The sequence below is a fragment of the Leuresthes tenuis genome, unplaced genomic scaffold, assembly GCF_036924035.1.
Source record: "Leuresthes tenuis unplaced genomic scaffold, fLeuTen1.0.hap1 SCAF_4, whole genome shotgun sequence".
Taxonomy (NCBI): domain Eukaryota; kingdom Metazoa; phylum Chordata; class Actinopteri; order Atheriniformes; family Atherinopsidae; genus Leuresthes; species Leuresthes tenuis.
Window position 1 is genome coordinate 11,532,645 of NW_027325358.1, and position 17,223 is coordinate 11,549,867.

General features: G+C 38.1%; 1 protein-coding gene across 1 annotated transcript; it reads right to left on the reverse strand.

The window, feature by feature from the left end:
* Nucleotides 1–297: 297 nt before the first annotated feature.
* Nucleotides 298–9,768, reverse strand: LOC140305003 (voltage-dependent calcium channel gamma-4 subunit-like). The gene is made up of 4 exons (XM_072383790.1): nt 9,234–9,768; nt 4,054–4,137; nt 1,810–1,950; nt 298–1,564 (listed from the first exon to the last, which is right to left on the reverse strand). The coding sequence occupies exons 1-4, from the start codon at nt 9,454–9,456 to the stop codon at nt 1,011–1,013; spliced, it is 1,002 nt and encodes a 333-aa protein (XP_072239891.1). The 5' UTR covers nt 9,457–9,768; the 3' UTR covers nt 298–1,010.
* Nucleotides 9,769–17,223: the final 7,455 nt, after the last annotated feature.

Sequence of the window (17,223 nt, forward strand, 5' to 3'; positions counted from 1 at the left end):
AAACATGAGTCTACGGGGGAACTTTCTTTCAGCATGATAGAAAAAATATGCACAAAAACTCTTTTAACACAAAGGCAGTGACAGCAGAAAAGAAGATAATCTAATGCTAAAAGTTAATTAGCGACACAGAGCATGGGCTTTCTCTGTTTTTTTAAACTTGCCAATTCCAACAGTCTGCCTGGCTTCAGTGAGGAATTAATTGTTCCACACATCATCCCTGAGCGAATGGAGAGCAGTCTGTTTAAATAATGTTTACATTGATACATCACACAGTGTACTGGAATGTACTGGCATTACTGTGAGTGTTGCCATTCTTTATAATATCTATTTACAGAAATTCAGAAAGTGATTGTGTCAGTGTGGCATTGTCTCAGAGCCACAAACACACACCCACATACTGCAACACACACATTTATCACATGACTCACACACAGGCTTGAGAGAGGTTATTGAGATACAGTGAGAGTATTTAGATTGTTGTTGATGGGGCTTAAGACTGTCAAAGGTGGACAGGTTTAGTTAGCACCATTTGTGTTAAGTTACAAACCATTACGATATGATAATGCTTTGATCGCACACGTCACTTACTTTTAGCAAACAATTTCAGACACAAACATTATTTTGTCTCAGAGCAAAACACTACTTCACATGAGAAAACAAAACAAAACATGACAACCATAGTTTCAATGCTTTTCAGCATGAAGAGCAGAACATACCTTTTCAAATAGCAGGCATCACATTTCAGAATTAACCCCATCAAGTATTGCTAAATGTATCTGCAATCATTTCTTAAAGTAGATGTTTCAGAGAGTTTAAAAGCTTTTTTTGTCTTCCACCAAATCACACATTGGCACATTTTTGTCACAGGGAAACAAGAAAAGCAAATCTGACCTTTCAACATCACTGCTGCCTAAACAGTTATGCAGTGCAGCTGTCCTTTCTCAACATTTGTACAACAATTAATGAGCTCCATTGAGCTAATTGTTTAACACATCGACACACTCCTGACCTCATACTGGCGTGGTTCTTCGGTTTGCTCCATCTTTCACATCTTTCTGAAAGCAGTTGTGGACTTGTAAAAACCCAGTATCCCTCTCAGGGCTGTAGTGCCCTGCAGTCCCACTTCCAACCTTCAATGGGTCCCTGCTGAATGTATACAGGGATATATCCCCCATCGGCAAACCCATCCCCAACCCTCCCCCTCCAGACCCTCCACCAATCTTCATTCCCACTGGGGACGGCTCACGGGAAGGGTCAGTTGACCTCGAACTGGAGCGTGAACGTCTCCGTCTGTAGCGGTAACTTGGTATGCGAGAGTATGGTGAAGAGGAAGAGGTCGTTTTGATGAAGTCACGTTTGGCTCGGAAGCGTGTCTCTTTGTTTTTTTCAATGTATATGTTGACTGCAAGAACGCCCACTGACTCAGCCACGATGAAGGAGAGGGCACCAAAGTAGAAGGACCAGCCGTAGTTGTACTGGTTCTTCTTGTCCTCATCTTTCTTGTCACTTGGATCTCCGGCATTGCTGGAGATGTAGACAATGATGCCGATGATGTTGCTCAGGCCTGCACAGAATGACAGATGAGTAAGAAAAATATGTAGAGGGAAATGGTTGACAATAAGAAAAAGCCTCACATTGTGGTGTCATCAGATTATGTCGCTCCTTTGTAACACATTATCGTGTGAGTGTGTGGAAGATGAGCTGTAAGGATTTAAGAAACCTCTTCTACGACTTTTTTATGTACAGGCTGTGCATGTACATTTTGTTGTTAACCCAGTTTGTGTCTTTATCTTCAGTGCACTGTCCTACCTGCAGCCACAAAGAAGATGCCTGCACTAAGCAGGATGTTGTTCTTGCTGCTGTAGATGCGTCCAACCCCGACACACAGGCCACCCAACATCAGGAGGATGGTGCTGAGAATTGGGAATAGGCTTGATGCACGCACTATACCTGTTCACGGACAAAATAAAGGCGTCCTGACAATGGCTAACGTTAGCCACCGATATTAGCTTATCACATACAGTGCTGTGCAAATGTCTTGAGCCACCCTTTTTTTTTTTTCTTACAGTCAGCAAATACAAATAGATATACAGTGTAGAAGGCAAAAACAGAGTTTCTACAATTCTAATGAGTTTAAAAGTCAATATTTGGTATGAGCACCTTTATTCTTCAATACAGTCTGAACCCTCTTAGACTTCTTTCTTGATTTCTTGTCATTTCTTTAAGTAGTCCAGAAGTAGTTCTCCAGACTTCTTGAAGCACATCCCAAAACGCTTTTTTGGATGTTGGATTCCTTTTGCTCCATTCTCTATCAAGATGATCTCAAACTGCTTCAGTAATATATTAACGTCAAGGTTCTGAGGAGGATTTGTCATACCATAAGACCTAAAGCCACTGATTTTCAGTACAATTCTTGTGTCATTTGGCATACGTCAGCCTTTTCTACCTGTTTAGCTTTCTTAAGAATTTCCTTTCCTTGAAGACCATTTCTGATGAGGCTTCAGTGAACAGTTGATGGATCATCTACTCAGGTCTCTCAGGTCCTGTCTTTGCTGGACTTTTTTCTATTTCTTAAGGACATCACCCTCAGAAATTGCTTTCCTTCGTTGGTAGTTCTATGTCTACTACTTCTTCTTTTTTCACTTATTTATTTACTTCAGTTGTTTTAAAGAACACTGCACCATGCTGACAAATGCCATGTCTTTGGCTAATACTTTGTCTTTGGTACCTTGTTGGTGCAAAAATACAATCTTATATCCGGCTAACTATTTTTCTTTGGTTTGCCAGTAGGTGACTGCTGTGTCTACAGGTTCAATTCATGAATTCTCATCCTGACACGATGCTGACAATGCATGCTCACACTCACACGTATGGCCGGCTTAGAATCAACAGTTATCCTAGCATGCATGTCTTAAGACTGTGAGAAGAGAAGAGAGATCTATGTTGCATGAGAAAATTCATGCAACACAGTGACAGCCTACCCACCAACAGTATCCAGTTCTGAAACTGTGAGGCAACAATGCCTCACTGTAACTCAGGCAAACATCAGTGTTGGCCTTTTATTTTTTAGATTCATTTGGGATATGAGCTCTTTATCATCGTTATCAGTTTTTCTCCTGATTTTCCCTTTTTTGCCAAAGTTTATTTTTATTTATTTTTGTTTTATTTTGGCACCTGAAATACTTGGTAAAGCTAAAGATAAGTAATTATTTTTTAGAATTTTGGCCACATATTCTAAAGTCTCTGACAAATCCAGAGCATAAACCTCTGCCACATGCTCTTGTTCCATGAATAACAAAGCTATGTCATCCCAATTATAGGCTTCAGCTGCCCTGACTTGGATTATGCACGTTTACGAAATGGGTGAACGGATGGATGGGTTTCACTCATTCTCTCATGTGTTGTTGCAATAATTGTAATTAAAAAGGGTTTAATTAAAACAAATAGTTTGTCTATGTTATGTTATTTGCTGCTGCAATTCAATAAGAATTTTCATAAAGGTTAAAGCTTTAGTCACTGCATTCATGAGAGGTATTGGAATGGCTGTGCAGTCAAGCTGTTCCTGAAATAGAAGTACATAAAAGGGATATATAAACCTAACACACAATAAGTCTGCTTCAATTGAAATGAGGGGAATGAAAGATGCCCAAAAACATTCAGATGTTCAACAGGTTAATGTTTGTAGAGGTACTAGTGGCTGATTAGAAACTTTTACTTCCTTTTCATGCTATAAATTAAGTGAGCGCAGTGTAATTTTCCTGTGTATATTGAAATTAATTGATTCAGACAGCAAAATAAATAGAAAAGCTGTAGGGCAAACGGCAACAATGTAAACACAATATATGGAATGTCGACTGAAGCTGATCTCAAGCTACACACTTCATTATCAGCAGAGCTGCAATTACTGTCATGACATCAGGCTTTTTAATGGAGGGGATAGAGATGTCATGACACATTAAGTACCCTTGTGATAACTCCATCATCACTGAAGAAAAAAAGGAGAAATGATTAAGCACTGAGGTGTTTGAAGATGAAGAGGTTGCACTGACTTACGTAAGATGTACTCTGAGCTGTCTGTATCATAGTCGTTGTCCTCTGGAAAATGATTGATCCGGAAACAGCTTCCTTTGTTTATACCTGTGGAGAAGCCAAAAGCACAGTAAGGGCAATTGTGACTTATGCCTACATTAACTACATGATCAGCACATGTAAGAAAAATTACAACAGCTAAAGTAAAGTTGTATCTTCTTATAATAATATTTGTCATGAGAAGCTCTAGCATAAGAGCGATTTAAATTAACCAATCATCAGTCAATCTTTCAGTCAACATGGAACATTGTTGATTCTGTGCATATAATACCTAAGTTATAGGTAAAATTTCATGTTCTCCCTCTAACTATATCAGAAACCATTTGAGGACAGGCTGGTTTGGATTTAAGGGACTTAGGCACCTTCTATTCAAAGACCCAGTCTCTTCACCAAGAAACTCAAATTTTAAGAGAATAAAACATAGAAGATTATGAATATTTAAGGATTAGACTTTGAATTAAAAGTCTAACTCCTTATTTGCCACTGTGTCCTGTGAGTTCTGTCTATGTTACTGCATAGATTGCTCTAAAACTATGTAAGACACCAGAAGTGCACATTCAGACTATTAGTGGCACAAGTATCGTATGTTTGAAAGTAATATCATGTATAAACACCTAAAGTAGACTAAAATTAACACAGACAGCTTGGATTGTTGCGCTTACTCGGGTAGTCTAAAAGCATGTGAAATTCTTGTGATAGCTGATCTCCAGTGTTGAAGTGTCTGAGCATGACACTGAAACCCCACGTTGCCCCTGATTTAAGCTTATTAGTAAAGGCGGTTGTAGAGTGGTGCTGCATGAACATACAATATGTGCAATAAGAAAAACATTGGGACAGTATAGAAAATGCAGGAGTGATTCCTACATTTATGCTGACTTCCCAAGATATTTAATAGTTTTTATCATCAACTTCATCTCAGTGGTTAATATGCATCCATTCATAGCTGGGACCATATGCTTTTACTTCTTTGTAATGTTGCCATGCCATTACAACACTTTAAAGATGTTCTGGCATTAAGATGTTCAAGTACCGGTAATATAGCCTTTCAGGTGTTGTTATGCCAAATTATTCATGCCAACATGTGTTAAACTGTGCAACAATAAAGGGTTATTGTTTAATTTTTAATTTCAAAACTCTTAACAGATTCTCTGTTGGGGTGGGGTCATGGCAGCAGGCAGACCCGTATCCTCTTCTTCTACAGCAACACCTTTGTGGAATGTGGTTTTGCATTGTCTTGTTGAAAAATACAAGAATGTCCCGAGAAAAGATGTCATCTTGAAGGAGGAATTTGATGCTTTAAAATCTAAAAAGTTAATTTTTATGCATCAGTGCTGTAATCACAGAGTAAACAAGCTTTTCCAAGGGCATTGACAACAAACTGCCAGTGGAGATTAAACTGTCACCAAATGTAGACATTTTTAGAATCCAGGTTTAAAACATTTCTTTTCTCATGCGTCTATGCATGAAATCTGCACGATATATTTTTATTTTATCTAAACTGTTGCTTCTTTTTAATAATTTTAATTATTTTCTTTGTCTTTATATTCTTTTATGTATTTTTTACGCTTCTTCCACTCCCAGCTGCAATGCTTTTATTTTATGTAAAGCACTTTGAATTGTTTTGTACATGAAATGTGCTGTACAAATAAATCTGACTTGACTGACACTGAATGAAAATCTCTGTTTCCAGACACTTTAAATCCCCAATCACCAATGGAAACAAACAATACTCTTGAATATGATGGGGGTGTGTTTAGTCGTATCTAGAAATGAAAACTTCTGATCACGGTCACTCTGCTGTCGGGAGGAAATTACCACTGTAGTCAGACATGTATGCAATCATCAAATCAGAGCATTGTGACTGCAATTGGACATTTTCAGTCTCAGATAAAGCAGATCATGTGTTTGTCTTCTTCCAAAGGATAGTGTTTTTTTCATAATGAATATGTAGTTTTATGCATCCAGATTCTGAGGTTTTAATCCAATATAATACAATCCTATACCATCAAAAAGTGTAGCTTTTGTATTTATTGCTGATAGAAGTCTGAATTGTTGAGGAATTTTCCTTTTTCGTTCAGAGCACAGAGCATGAATTTCTGAATTACCCATTCATTTGAGTAAAATACACATTTCCAAAGTGCGATGGTAAACCCCAAATGAAGTTGAAAGTCAAACTCAACCAACTTTGAACTAATCTGTCATTAGTAAATGTACAGGACATTTTGACGTTGTTAGTAGATAGAAAAAAATTCTGAATGTAACTTTTGTGTTTCCAAGGAGTCTCTACAGGGTGCCTTCCAAACCAATTAACAGTGTCTGACTGATAACATTCCGAATTAATGGAGCATACTGTTGCAAATACTAGAAATAGAATTTCATTTTAGAATTTTTTTCCTTTTTTTTGATAGGGTGTTTACCATTCGCTGTGAGTGTGGCCAGTTGTGAGCTCAGCTGTGGCATAAAAAAATCCAAATCGGAGTGAATATTGGCTGATTAGCTGTAATCACTGGCTGTTCATCTGTGTCTGAGTGACTCTATGCATCATGTGGCCACAAGGCATTTTTTAAAATACTTTATGTGGTTAGGCATGCATTCACCAATTTTAGGTTAATATGCATGTTATGACACACATTAAGTACTCTTAAGGTATGTCATCATTGCCCCCAGCACACATTTGATTGATGTGTCACTTGTCTTTGAAATTCACCTTTTTTTTAAGTTTGATGTCTGTGGCAGCCAGGAAAGAAAATTAAGATGAAGCAGGGATTAAGTTATGAAACAACCTCAGTCTGTCAAAATCACTCTTGCAGTCTCTTTGAACGCTTATTCTGCATCTTTTTAACAGTGCTCTTATCACCACTGTTTCCCAATAACCCACTTCCCTGTTGGGCTTGAGAATTTCTGCTCTTTAAGTCTATATCTGTTTCCTTTTGAACAGTTGTGTAGAAAGCACACTGTAACAGAAGCACAGTCACTGGGTGGCATAATTCCAGCTGTATCTAGCATTTATATAAATCTATAAGAGTAGTATATTTGGTTGAATTCACTGATTGTGTCATTCGAAGTAGAGTAAAAGATAACATAAAAGAGTCAAGTTATACACAGAGGGCCAATATGGATATAACTGGGGGGATGATGGTAGAATGAAGGAGCAAAGAGAAAGAGAGCCAGCTCAGTGGGGGAGGAATCTCCCCAGAGCCCATCTGTCTGGAAGACCGGAGCCCATCTTTTATTACTCAGCATAGCTTCACCATGGCAACCTACCCCCGGCAACCCAGAATCACATTTCTAGCTTTGCTTCTCAGAGAACGCCTTTGACATCTTACTAATGCATTCACCAGGCTAACACACACACACACACACACACACACACAACACTAAGCTTTATGATGCACCCCAGGAAAAATCTGCAAATAAGAAGGGTTTGACCATCTTAAATTAAACATATTTTGAAAGTTTGAAAGACATAATATCTTCAGCTCCACTCCAATATGTTTAGACAACACTGTCATATTCCTTCAGTAAGAGTTCACGTGATATATTTTAGAATGATTTTCTTTAAAAAGTTCTTTCTCCATCATGCACATCTTCAGTAAACCTGTAATTTGCTCTGCAAGACACAGCCCTCATACAGTTGTTTGTTTGGCACATGGACAAGCCTAATTTCTCCTGCAAGGTTTGCCATCTAGTGAGGCTAACCCATTATTTATTAACCTCATTTTACATGATACGACATGTGGACTTGGACTCCATATTGCCCACAGGCTGCAAAATCACCCAAACAAACAAACAAAAAAAAATAATTGACTGTGAAAAGACAATATTCAGAGTGAGAAGAACGCAAAATAATGATTTTGAGTTGTGTTTTGAAATGTGGTCGCTGTAGGCACATCTGACAATGACTGACAATGTGTTACATCCAGTTCTGCTCCACGTGCAACACCTGTAACTATGCCAGCAGAGTGGGAAATGCAAATCACGTTTAAGAACACTGCAATCCATTTCAGCTGTGCTGTGGTCTGTTCCCAAGCCAGAGGAGAGAGAAAGTGTTTTATTGGAAATCCATTAAAAGCTATTCATTTTTTCACATTAAATAAATAAAAAATGTGTAATAATGGTACAGAGGTTCAGTCTCAGATGTGAGTTCTCTTTTATCTGTCTAACTGTATGGAAAGACGAAACAACATGTCAGTACAGTGGCTTTCTCTCCCTGCCACACCAGACCAACGGCAGCTGATCTATCTTGACAACGCAAAATTATCTGTGAATTTAGTTCCCTTAGTTGGTGTGTTTTTCATTGAAAGTGAACAAATGATTAGAGGGAGGATTTTAGAACCACTGGCAACTGACAGCGCCTTAATGTAGGGGCCGATGGTGGAGTCGCTACTTTTCACGTATCAACCTGTTGATAGAATTGCTAAAGCTTGTTTCTAATGAATGAATATTACATCTGAATATGTTCAGACTTGTCAAAATATCATCGACCTGTTGTCCAAAGACAAGACGCCCAGCCCCAAACTGCTCAGAAGTGTCTCTGGAAACATGAGCGAGGTGTAGAACAAATGAGAAAAGGGCAATCTCTCCAGAACCTTAAATCAGCTTCTTGCCGGAAGACCGCTTCTTTAGATTTTAGTTCAATATTTTAGTATCATTTCAATACAAAGATTAGGACTGCACTTTAAACATTAAGTCTTCGATGCATAAAACGATGTCATGTTTGAACGTAAAAAATAAAATGAAATAAAAAAACTGAAAGGAAAAAGCGAAAGGATTGTGTATGACGTGTCTTGTCTTTTTGCCACCAATACTTTTTTGCAAGAGGCGTAAACGTTTCATTACGCACAAACAGCGCTGCCTTTGCGCTCACATAAAACACCATAGTCTTGTAACTTGGAAATGTTATCTTGTAATATTCTAATAGAGGAGCAATTTCTGTGCGTCACTACACAAACTATCGTACAATTGTTGCGAACGATTTTGTACATTTTGCTAAAGAAAAAATGAAAACTAAAGGCGTTTTTTTCCTGAGTTCCCAGATGTTAATTTCGCATGCAGTGAAAAGGCTACTCTTTGAAAAAGATAGTCTTAAAAAAAGGGAAAAAAAGTTTGTACAGACAAGCTGATATAGTACACTTAATATTTACCTTCAATACAACAGATCCTCCACAGCCCTGAGTGCGTTAGATCCCCTTTGACTTTCTTGGTTTGCATCTGGGTTTCGTCGTTTGTGACATTAGTGGCATTACAGATGTACGCCCGAGAATAAAGCCAGTAGTCGGTGCCGATGGCGATGGTCATGAGGCTGAAGGCAGCGAAGGCCCCCACGATAGCCAACAAAGTCTGAACCCTTCGGTCACACCATGCCATGGCGTCTCATAATGTGAGGACACCACACAGCAGCTTACGCACACGGCGAGAAGCGCATAATGCCGGAGGGAAGCGCTCGCTCTGTCAAGTGTAAACCTGAAAGTCGGTCCTTATCCTCGACTAAATATCCGCCTTTTCTCCCAAACTTCAATCGGAGTTCAGTTCGAGCGTCAAAGCTTGGAACCTCGCAGCTTTTGTTAAATTTCGTTTAGAAGAGACGATCATTTATTCAGTCCTGCTACAGATGGGAAGAAAAACCTTAGAAACTCATATCTAAAACGGTCTAAAAATCTAAATCCACCACACACATGACTACAGTTCGTTTCTGTAAAATTTGTTGTTTGACATTAAAGTGCTCAACAGATGCAGCATCCAGACCACACCTTCCACGCTGTAACCAATTGGAAACGGAAATGATACAGCTGCTTTAACAAAAATACATCACTTAAACCCACAGCACAATCAAACGGTTTTCTGGGAGGAAAAGAGTACGTATAGGCGGTGTGCCAAAGTAAAATGAACAAAGAAATAAGTCTCAACGTAAGCAACTCAGCGTAAACATGCATCGTTTTTGACAGACATTTAGAAATCTAGAAAGAAATGGAGAAAGGGGAAAAAGAAAAACATCAGCGCCATCAGAGAGGAGAGATGGGATTTATGGTTGAGCTACTGTACACACTTTAAAGTTGAAAGGATCCCTACTGACCAAATTTACTCTTAATGGATCTATAGAAAATAACTTTGAAGTTGAAGTAGTTCATAGTGTAGGTGCAATGAAAATACGGTGAATATGTCAAAACATTGTTTGTACCATTCTAAAACAGTGGAGCTTGAAAATCATATATGATATGATCACCTTTATTCGCCATTAAAGCCTGAACCCTCTTATAAAGGTAATTTCTTCAGTACAGTCTTCAGTAATAGTTGTCTCTGTTTGAAAAGTTTCTGTCAGGATTTAGAGCACATCATAGCACAGAAACAGCACTGGTCAAAGTTACTGATGATCTCCTCTTGGCCTCTGATAGCACACTGGTCTCTGTGCTTGTTCTGTTGGATCTCAGTGCTGCATTTGATACGATAGATCACAGCATTCCATTACATAGGCTTGAGTTATTGGGATAAAAGGAACTGCATTAGGCTGCTTTAAGTCATATTTATCTGATAGATTCCAGTTTGTTCGTGTTAACAAAGTAACACGAACAAACTGTCACAGTCTATGTTTTATCTGTCACAATTTATGTTTAATCATGTCTTCAGTTATGTTCTAGTCATGTTTTTCCCCTGCCACCTCGGTTCACTCAAGTCACCTGGCTCATTGTTCACAGCTGCACCTCATTCACTGATCACTCCCTCCACAGTATTTAGTCTTCTGGTTTCCTTTCAGTCATTGCAGAATCCTTACCTCCCTTCATGCCTTGCCACACAGATAAGTCTCGTTTTGCCGATCTTAGTCTTGTTTAGTCTTGCTTTGTTTCTCATGGTTTTGTTATTTCATAGTTTAGTGTTTTTGATAATCCGGCTGAGCCGCGCTTTTTGTTCTTGCTCCTTGTCCCCTTTTTGTTAATAAACCTTGTTCCGTTTGAAAGAACTGCATCTGGGTCCTACCTCTCCAACGAACCGTGACACTCGCACACCATAATCACAGGGTTCTGTGCTTAAACTGATTCTTTTAACTCAGCTGTACTCATCTGTGAAACCAGATGAAACTACTCAGTTGGTTGACTACAAGCATATCAAAGACGAAGATTTGGATGACACTGCATTTTCTACTTATAAATTTAGACAAAATTGAAGTTGCTGTCTTTGGATCCGAGTGCTTCAGGGAAAAAAACTGTCCAGCTGTTGTTATAGTTACTCAAGATGGCATTTCCTTTGCTTCTAGTTCTACAGTGAGGACTCTTGGAGTTATTTTTTTTTTTACCAGGATCTGTGCTTTGACTCACATAAAACAAGTTTCTAGGACTTCCTTCTTTCACCTTCATAATATGGTAAAAAAAAATAGGAATATCCTGTCTAAGAGTGATGCAGAAAAACTAGTGCATGCATGCATTTGTTATTTCAACATTGGACTACTGTAATTCTTTATCATTAGAAAGTCCCAAAAAAATCTCTGAAAAGCCTCCAGCTCATCCAAAATGCTGCAGCCAGAGTTCTGATGAGAACTAACAGGAGATATCATATTTTTCTAGTTTAAGCTCCTCTTCATTAGCTTCTTGTTAGATTCAGAACAGAATCTAAATTTCTTCTCCTTACATATAAAGATCTTAATGATCAAGCTCCATATCTTAAAGATCTAATATATTTTCCAAAAAGAGCACTTAGCTCTCAAACTGCAGGTTTACTTGTGGTTGTTGTTAAAAGCTTATAGATAGGAATGGCTCAGGCAACCCTGAAACATCCCATAGTTATGTTGCTGTAAACCTAGACTGCTGGGGAACCTCCAATGATGCGCCTTTTCCTCACTGTTCTCTTTCCTCATGGCCACCCTCCCTGAGTCTGGTTCTGATGGCAGTTTCTTCCTATTAAAAGAGAGTTTTTTCTTTCCACTGTTGCCCTGTCGATGCTCTGGATGGGTATTGGATTGAAGAGAAATTTCGATGTAATCTGTTGGTTTCCTTAGCTAAGGGACTTTTTTAACTGTCTCTGTATGAATTGGACCAATTTGGAATTTAATTAATTGGATTTGATTCAATTATGATTGTATTATAAAAAATTGTATTGGATTCAAAAACGTTGAGGTCTGGACTCAGGGAAGAATCATCACTCCATAAGATCTGCTGTCATTGATTTTCAGTCACGTTCTTGTCCAATTTTGCATACCTCAGCCTTTTCACCCTGTTTCCCTTCCATAATGTGGCCTCTTGACAGCCACTCCTCCATGGAGACCATTTCAGAAGATGCTTCAGCCCACAGTAGATGGATCAGTGTATATATATCAATGATCGATGTATCCAGCAGGTCCTGTCTTAGATCCTTTCTGGATTGTTTCCCATTTGTTAAGGTCTTTCCCTTTCTTCTTCTTTTCTTTAAGTCTGACACTTATTCTGTCCTCCACTTTTTCTTAAATTATTTAAGGACACACTGTACACCATGCCTGTATACCTAGTTTTAGGCTATTAGCTCTTTGGGAATGACATTTTTGGTACAAAATTTGAATTTATGTCTATCAAACGACATTATCTGTGATATTTTGCATAAAAAACACCTAAAGAAATGAGAGCAAATGATGTGTCAACAGGTTACTAATTTAAAAGGGGCTAAAGATTTATACAGTTGTTATATATAGAGACAACACTGGTTCATATTCTTAATCACTTTATTAATTTATAAAAGAACACCCACGGGTCCATAACCAATAATAACAATCCCTCAAGTTAGGTGATTTTTTTTCTTTGGCTTGATAGAATCTAAGGTCATTATTATTTGGCTTAGCAAACAAAGTTATGCAGAAAATGCTAAAGGGCTAAAAAAAAAGGTCTAGGCTATAAAAACAAAAAAAAAAAATTCAGAAAGCCTTCGAGAACCAATACTCAAGACCACTTTGAAAGATTACAAGAAACACAGCTCCTTAGAAACAAAATACAAAAAAATGATGGCTGGCTGAAGACATTTGCATCGTACTGCTCATGACAATAAATTCATTGTTAAATCAAACTCTTTGTCAAATGATGTTGATTTTATGAAATATTACAGTATAGTTTGTATGTCCCTTTAAATCCTTGCCGTTGGTGTTGGATCCTGTGGATCTTTTTCAAACTGAGACAAAGAGTTTTGTCTGGGCTGCCTCTCTACTGTCCATCTTTGGCTGTTGGCCTCATTGTGAGATCCCAGAGTCCGACTCCCTTCCTGGTCCTGTCAAAGGGAGCAAAAAGAGTGCAAAGAGTCAGTGTCAGGGGCTGAATGTAAGTTGAGGAAAAAGCTTGAAAACGAACCAGAAAAATGGGAATAGAAGGAAAAAAAAACAGAAAAGGGATAGTAAATTTAGATTATCACAAAGATGTTGGACAAAAATGAGACAAACACAGAGCAGTAACACTAATGTGCAAAATAACTTACTAATTTTGCACTTTACACTCAAAGACCAGGAAGCAAGTGACATGTGTGTCCTATGTATATGTTGTTCAGATGTGATCTAGCAGAGTAAGCGAGGCTCTCAGTTTGTTGATTGAGCTGCAATGTGATGCGCTACTCTTCAGACAAAAGGGTAACAAGAAGTTGAAAGAGGGGAGATCACAGCAGGAGAGTCGAAAGAAATGTAGAGTTTCTGACAGCTTCAGTAAATAGAAAATGTCAGTCTCAAAAGTGTTTATGTGATCAGAAACCGTAAATTCTTTCAGAGGCTGCTTTGTCTTTTACTTTCAGAAGAAGACAGAACTTGATCATCCAGTAAAACACTGCCTCTTGAAATTGTCAACTGAGTCAAATCCCGATTTGAGCACAGTGAAGTAGAAAAACAAAACTAAAAAAACTGCCTGCATGATCACACAGCTCATAAAAGTAAATATCATGTAAATATCATACACAACTCAGTAACTCAGACTGCAAGTAGCTAATTAAAAGATGTTGTATCAAGTCTGGGACCGTGTTTAGCACTTTTCAGCCCTTGGCAGTTTGCATTTGGCAGTCTTCGTTTTCCACTCTGTCACTGAGGGAGAGTGTGTTTCAAAAACCATGCTGTCCCACTTCATTTTAGCTTTTTGTGTCTACTGTTCTTTGCTGCATATTCCCAATGTGGTTGGCCTCCAATTCTGTTGTCCTTGGGCTAGTTTTAAAGATGTGTCTAAATGCTTATTCTTCTTCATAGAGTTGGCATGGGCTTTTGAAGTTGTCCTGACCAAAGTAGCGGTTGTAATGTGAGGACACAGGGGTCTCTGATAATGAATTTAATTATCATCATCATTATGTTCCAAAGTGAAATTCAACTTCTTCTCTTCCTGTCTCCACTCTCCAGCTCCATCTTTGTCCTTGCTTGACTTGAGAGGGTGATCGTGCAGCTTGTCATTTCATTCTGGTAATTGACGGCTCTTTTACCAGCTTCCTTCTCTCTGCTTTTGTTTTCCGATTCATTACAGATTTTGGCTTGCGGGAATGAAACCTCTCCATGACCTTTCTTTTCTTGTCTTTCAAATATGGCTCTTGAAGTGTTAATAGTTTGTCTTCGCTGCAGTTTTTTCCATGCAGTTTTGAGTAGCAGTCACAATCTGGCGTATCCAGTGAAACAGATGCAGCCTTCTGCCTTGTAGTAAAGCAGCAGTTAATGAGCCAATGTGCTAGGCCTTTATAACTAAAGCCCCTATCTGGCGACTAATTGGTTATCATTTTTTAAATGATTTTGGCAAATTCAGTCTGGTTTTGGGCAAAATTGTAAGAAGTTTTTGAATTTTGTTTCTTTTGAAAAGCAAACGAGAGAAAGCAGGCCCATTTGCTCAGAAATTGGCAAATTAGCATTAGAGAAAAACCTGTTAGTGGTAAAATGAGAGGGAAGATTAAAGCTAAAATATGCAAAGGAAAATCAGTGTATACCAGCTGAACGATGCTGTGAAAGTTCAGTATTAACCTAAGTCTGCAAATGCTTTTGTGACCATGCAGTAGAGGAGCAGTGATAGTTTTGACATATGCTCTTTAATATCTTTGTGTGCAAAGATACACTGTATCTGTTGCGTTTTTTACAGCTGTATGACGATGCCACGTGTATTTTCACATGTATTAGGAGATATTAGGAATGATCACATAAATTATATAGAATAGAGTTAATTGCCTGTTGTCACAGACATGTCAACATCAGCAAAGATAAATGTCGCAGTCAGTGACCTTTGCGTGAGTCACATTAATATGAGCGATATAAGGTCACAAATCCACAAAATGAGCCCACAGTAATATCTGATATCTGACATCATCTGTGACCTCACAAATGATCTCACAGGGCAGAGGAAGACCCCAGAAATGAGACCCCTGTTCATCCAAAGTTCAACACTGAACTTCTTCTGATCTCCAGGAAAACAGCACAGATTCAAAGTGGAACAGGGGAATTATTGCGAGGAAAAATGATCCGACACACACAGATAAACATTTATTTGTTATTTTATCAAAAAGTCTTTCTTTATGTTAAATTACCTTAAATTTCAAACACTGAAAGTCCTCCAGAAGCAATATATTTTCATATCTTTAACTATCTAACTTTTATGTAGGCAGGAAAAGTCTCAGCTTTAGTAAATCAAGATGGCAGCAGAACAATATAAAACAGCTGGACAGAATTTACATGGATAGGACAGCATACATTTACAGGATATTCAGGGTCAATTTGAATGACGAAAACATGATTTAATGGATTTAGTAGATCAATTAAAAAGATTTAGAATTCTGTATGGACTTCTTTTTTCTCTGAATATAAATATAAATGTACAAAGGAAGCTGAGCAAGAACAAACCAGTGACTGAGTCTGAACAGACGAGGCAGACCATCGTAAAACAAACAATGGTCATTGAGAGATGTCAGATGAGTAAAAAACCTCAGATTCACACTCAGAGCACTGAGAGAGCGTGACTGATGGAATATTTAATGATTTAGATTTGATATTTAACAACATCATTAGATATAGTTAATCAGCGTTCAAATATGTTTTTTAATCAAAGCACATTCAGAGGCATTGTTGTAAATGAGAATTGCCCCTGATAAAGAACCTGGTTTAGTGTAGGTTCAGACCAGTACATCACAGAGGTGATGTACATTTGCATTTCTATTTTCAGGAGGACTGATCCACAGAGCACACCTTTGAATGCACTGAAGTAGTAAGAAGTAATACAATGAGGTCTGCCTGAATTCTTCAATTAAATGACATGCCATTCTGGCAGTCTAGGTCTAATTAGTTTTACTTTAATAATGCATGATCCACAGTATCAGAAGCCTTGCATATCTTAATCAAAAGAGATATACAATGGGTTACAAAAAGATAATTTATTGATGACTGATGTACTGCTTTTAGGGTAACTCTGCAACATCAGCACAGAAAACATTCTTCCTCATAACAACCTTTTGCTAGACATGAGTGTGATGAAAAATAATTATCTCTGTGGCCAGGTTACAATAAAGCTAAGCATGAATTTTTCCTGCCGCAGTAACACAAGCCTTTGTGTGTGCAAAAGAAACAAAGTTGCACTCCAGAATATGTGACAACCTTAACAACTTCTTTAAAATATCAGCTACTACAACAAACAGCAAAAAGTAGCAATTTCACAAAAAAAGGCTCATAAATTGTAAAAGTACTTTACTTTGTGGGCTACAATATTGTTCTCTGTTGATATTTTTATAGCAGGAAATTGTCATGCATGATCAGAAATTGTAAAATTACCACATTTTCAAATGTGGCAGCCTGACTCTTGAGCAGACTCAGCCTGACAGACAGAAGTAAGGACCCTATGAGACAGGGCTAAAGAAAAAGCAAACGGACTAAGCCTTCAAGCTGAAAGAGACTAGCTGTGCTGAGGCAAGCTGTAGTTTACACCAGCATTTTTTTCCCTTTAGTTTATTTCATTTCTTTCTGGGATATCAAATTCAAAGACACCTGTAACTTAGTTTTAGTGTTGGTAGTAGTTAAAGAGTTGTATTTTCTCAGTATTGATTGCTTAAATAAGCAACGGATGAGATGTTGGAACTGTGATGGTCTTTGGTTTTCTCAGTTCTCATTAATCATCCTTTTCTATAGTACTCACAGCTGTGTGTCTTTTCTCAGTTTTTGTGGGGTTTTCTATGTTGATGTACATCCCATGC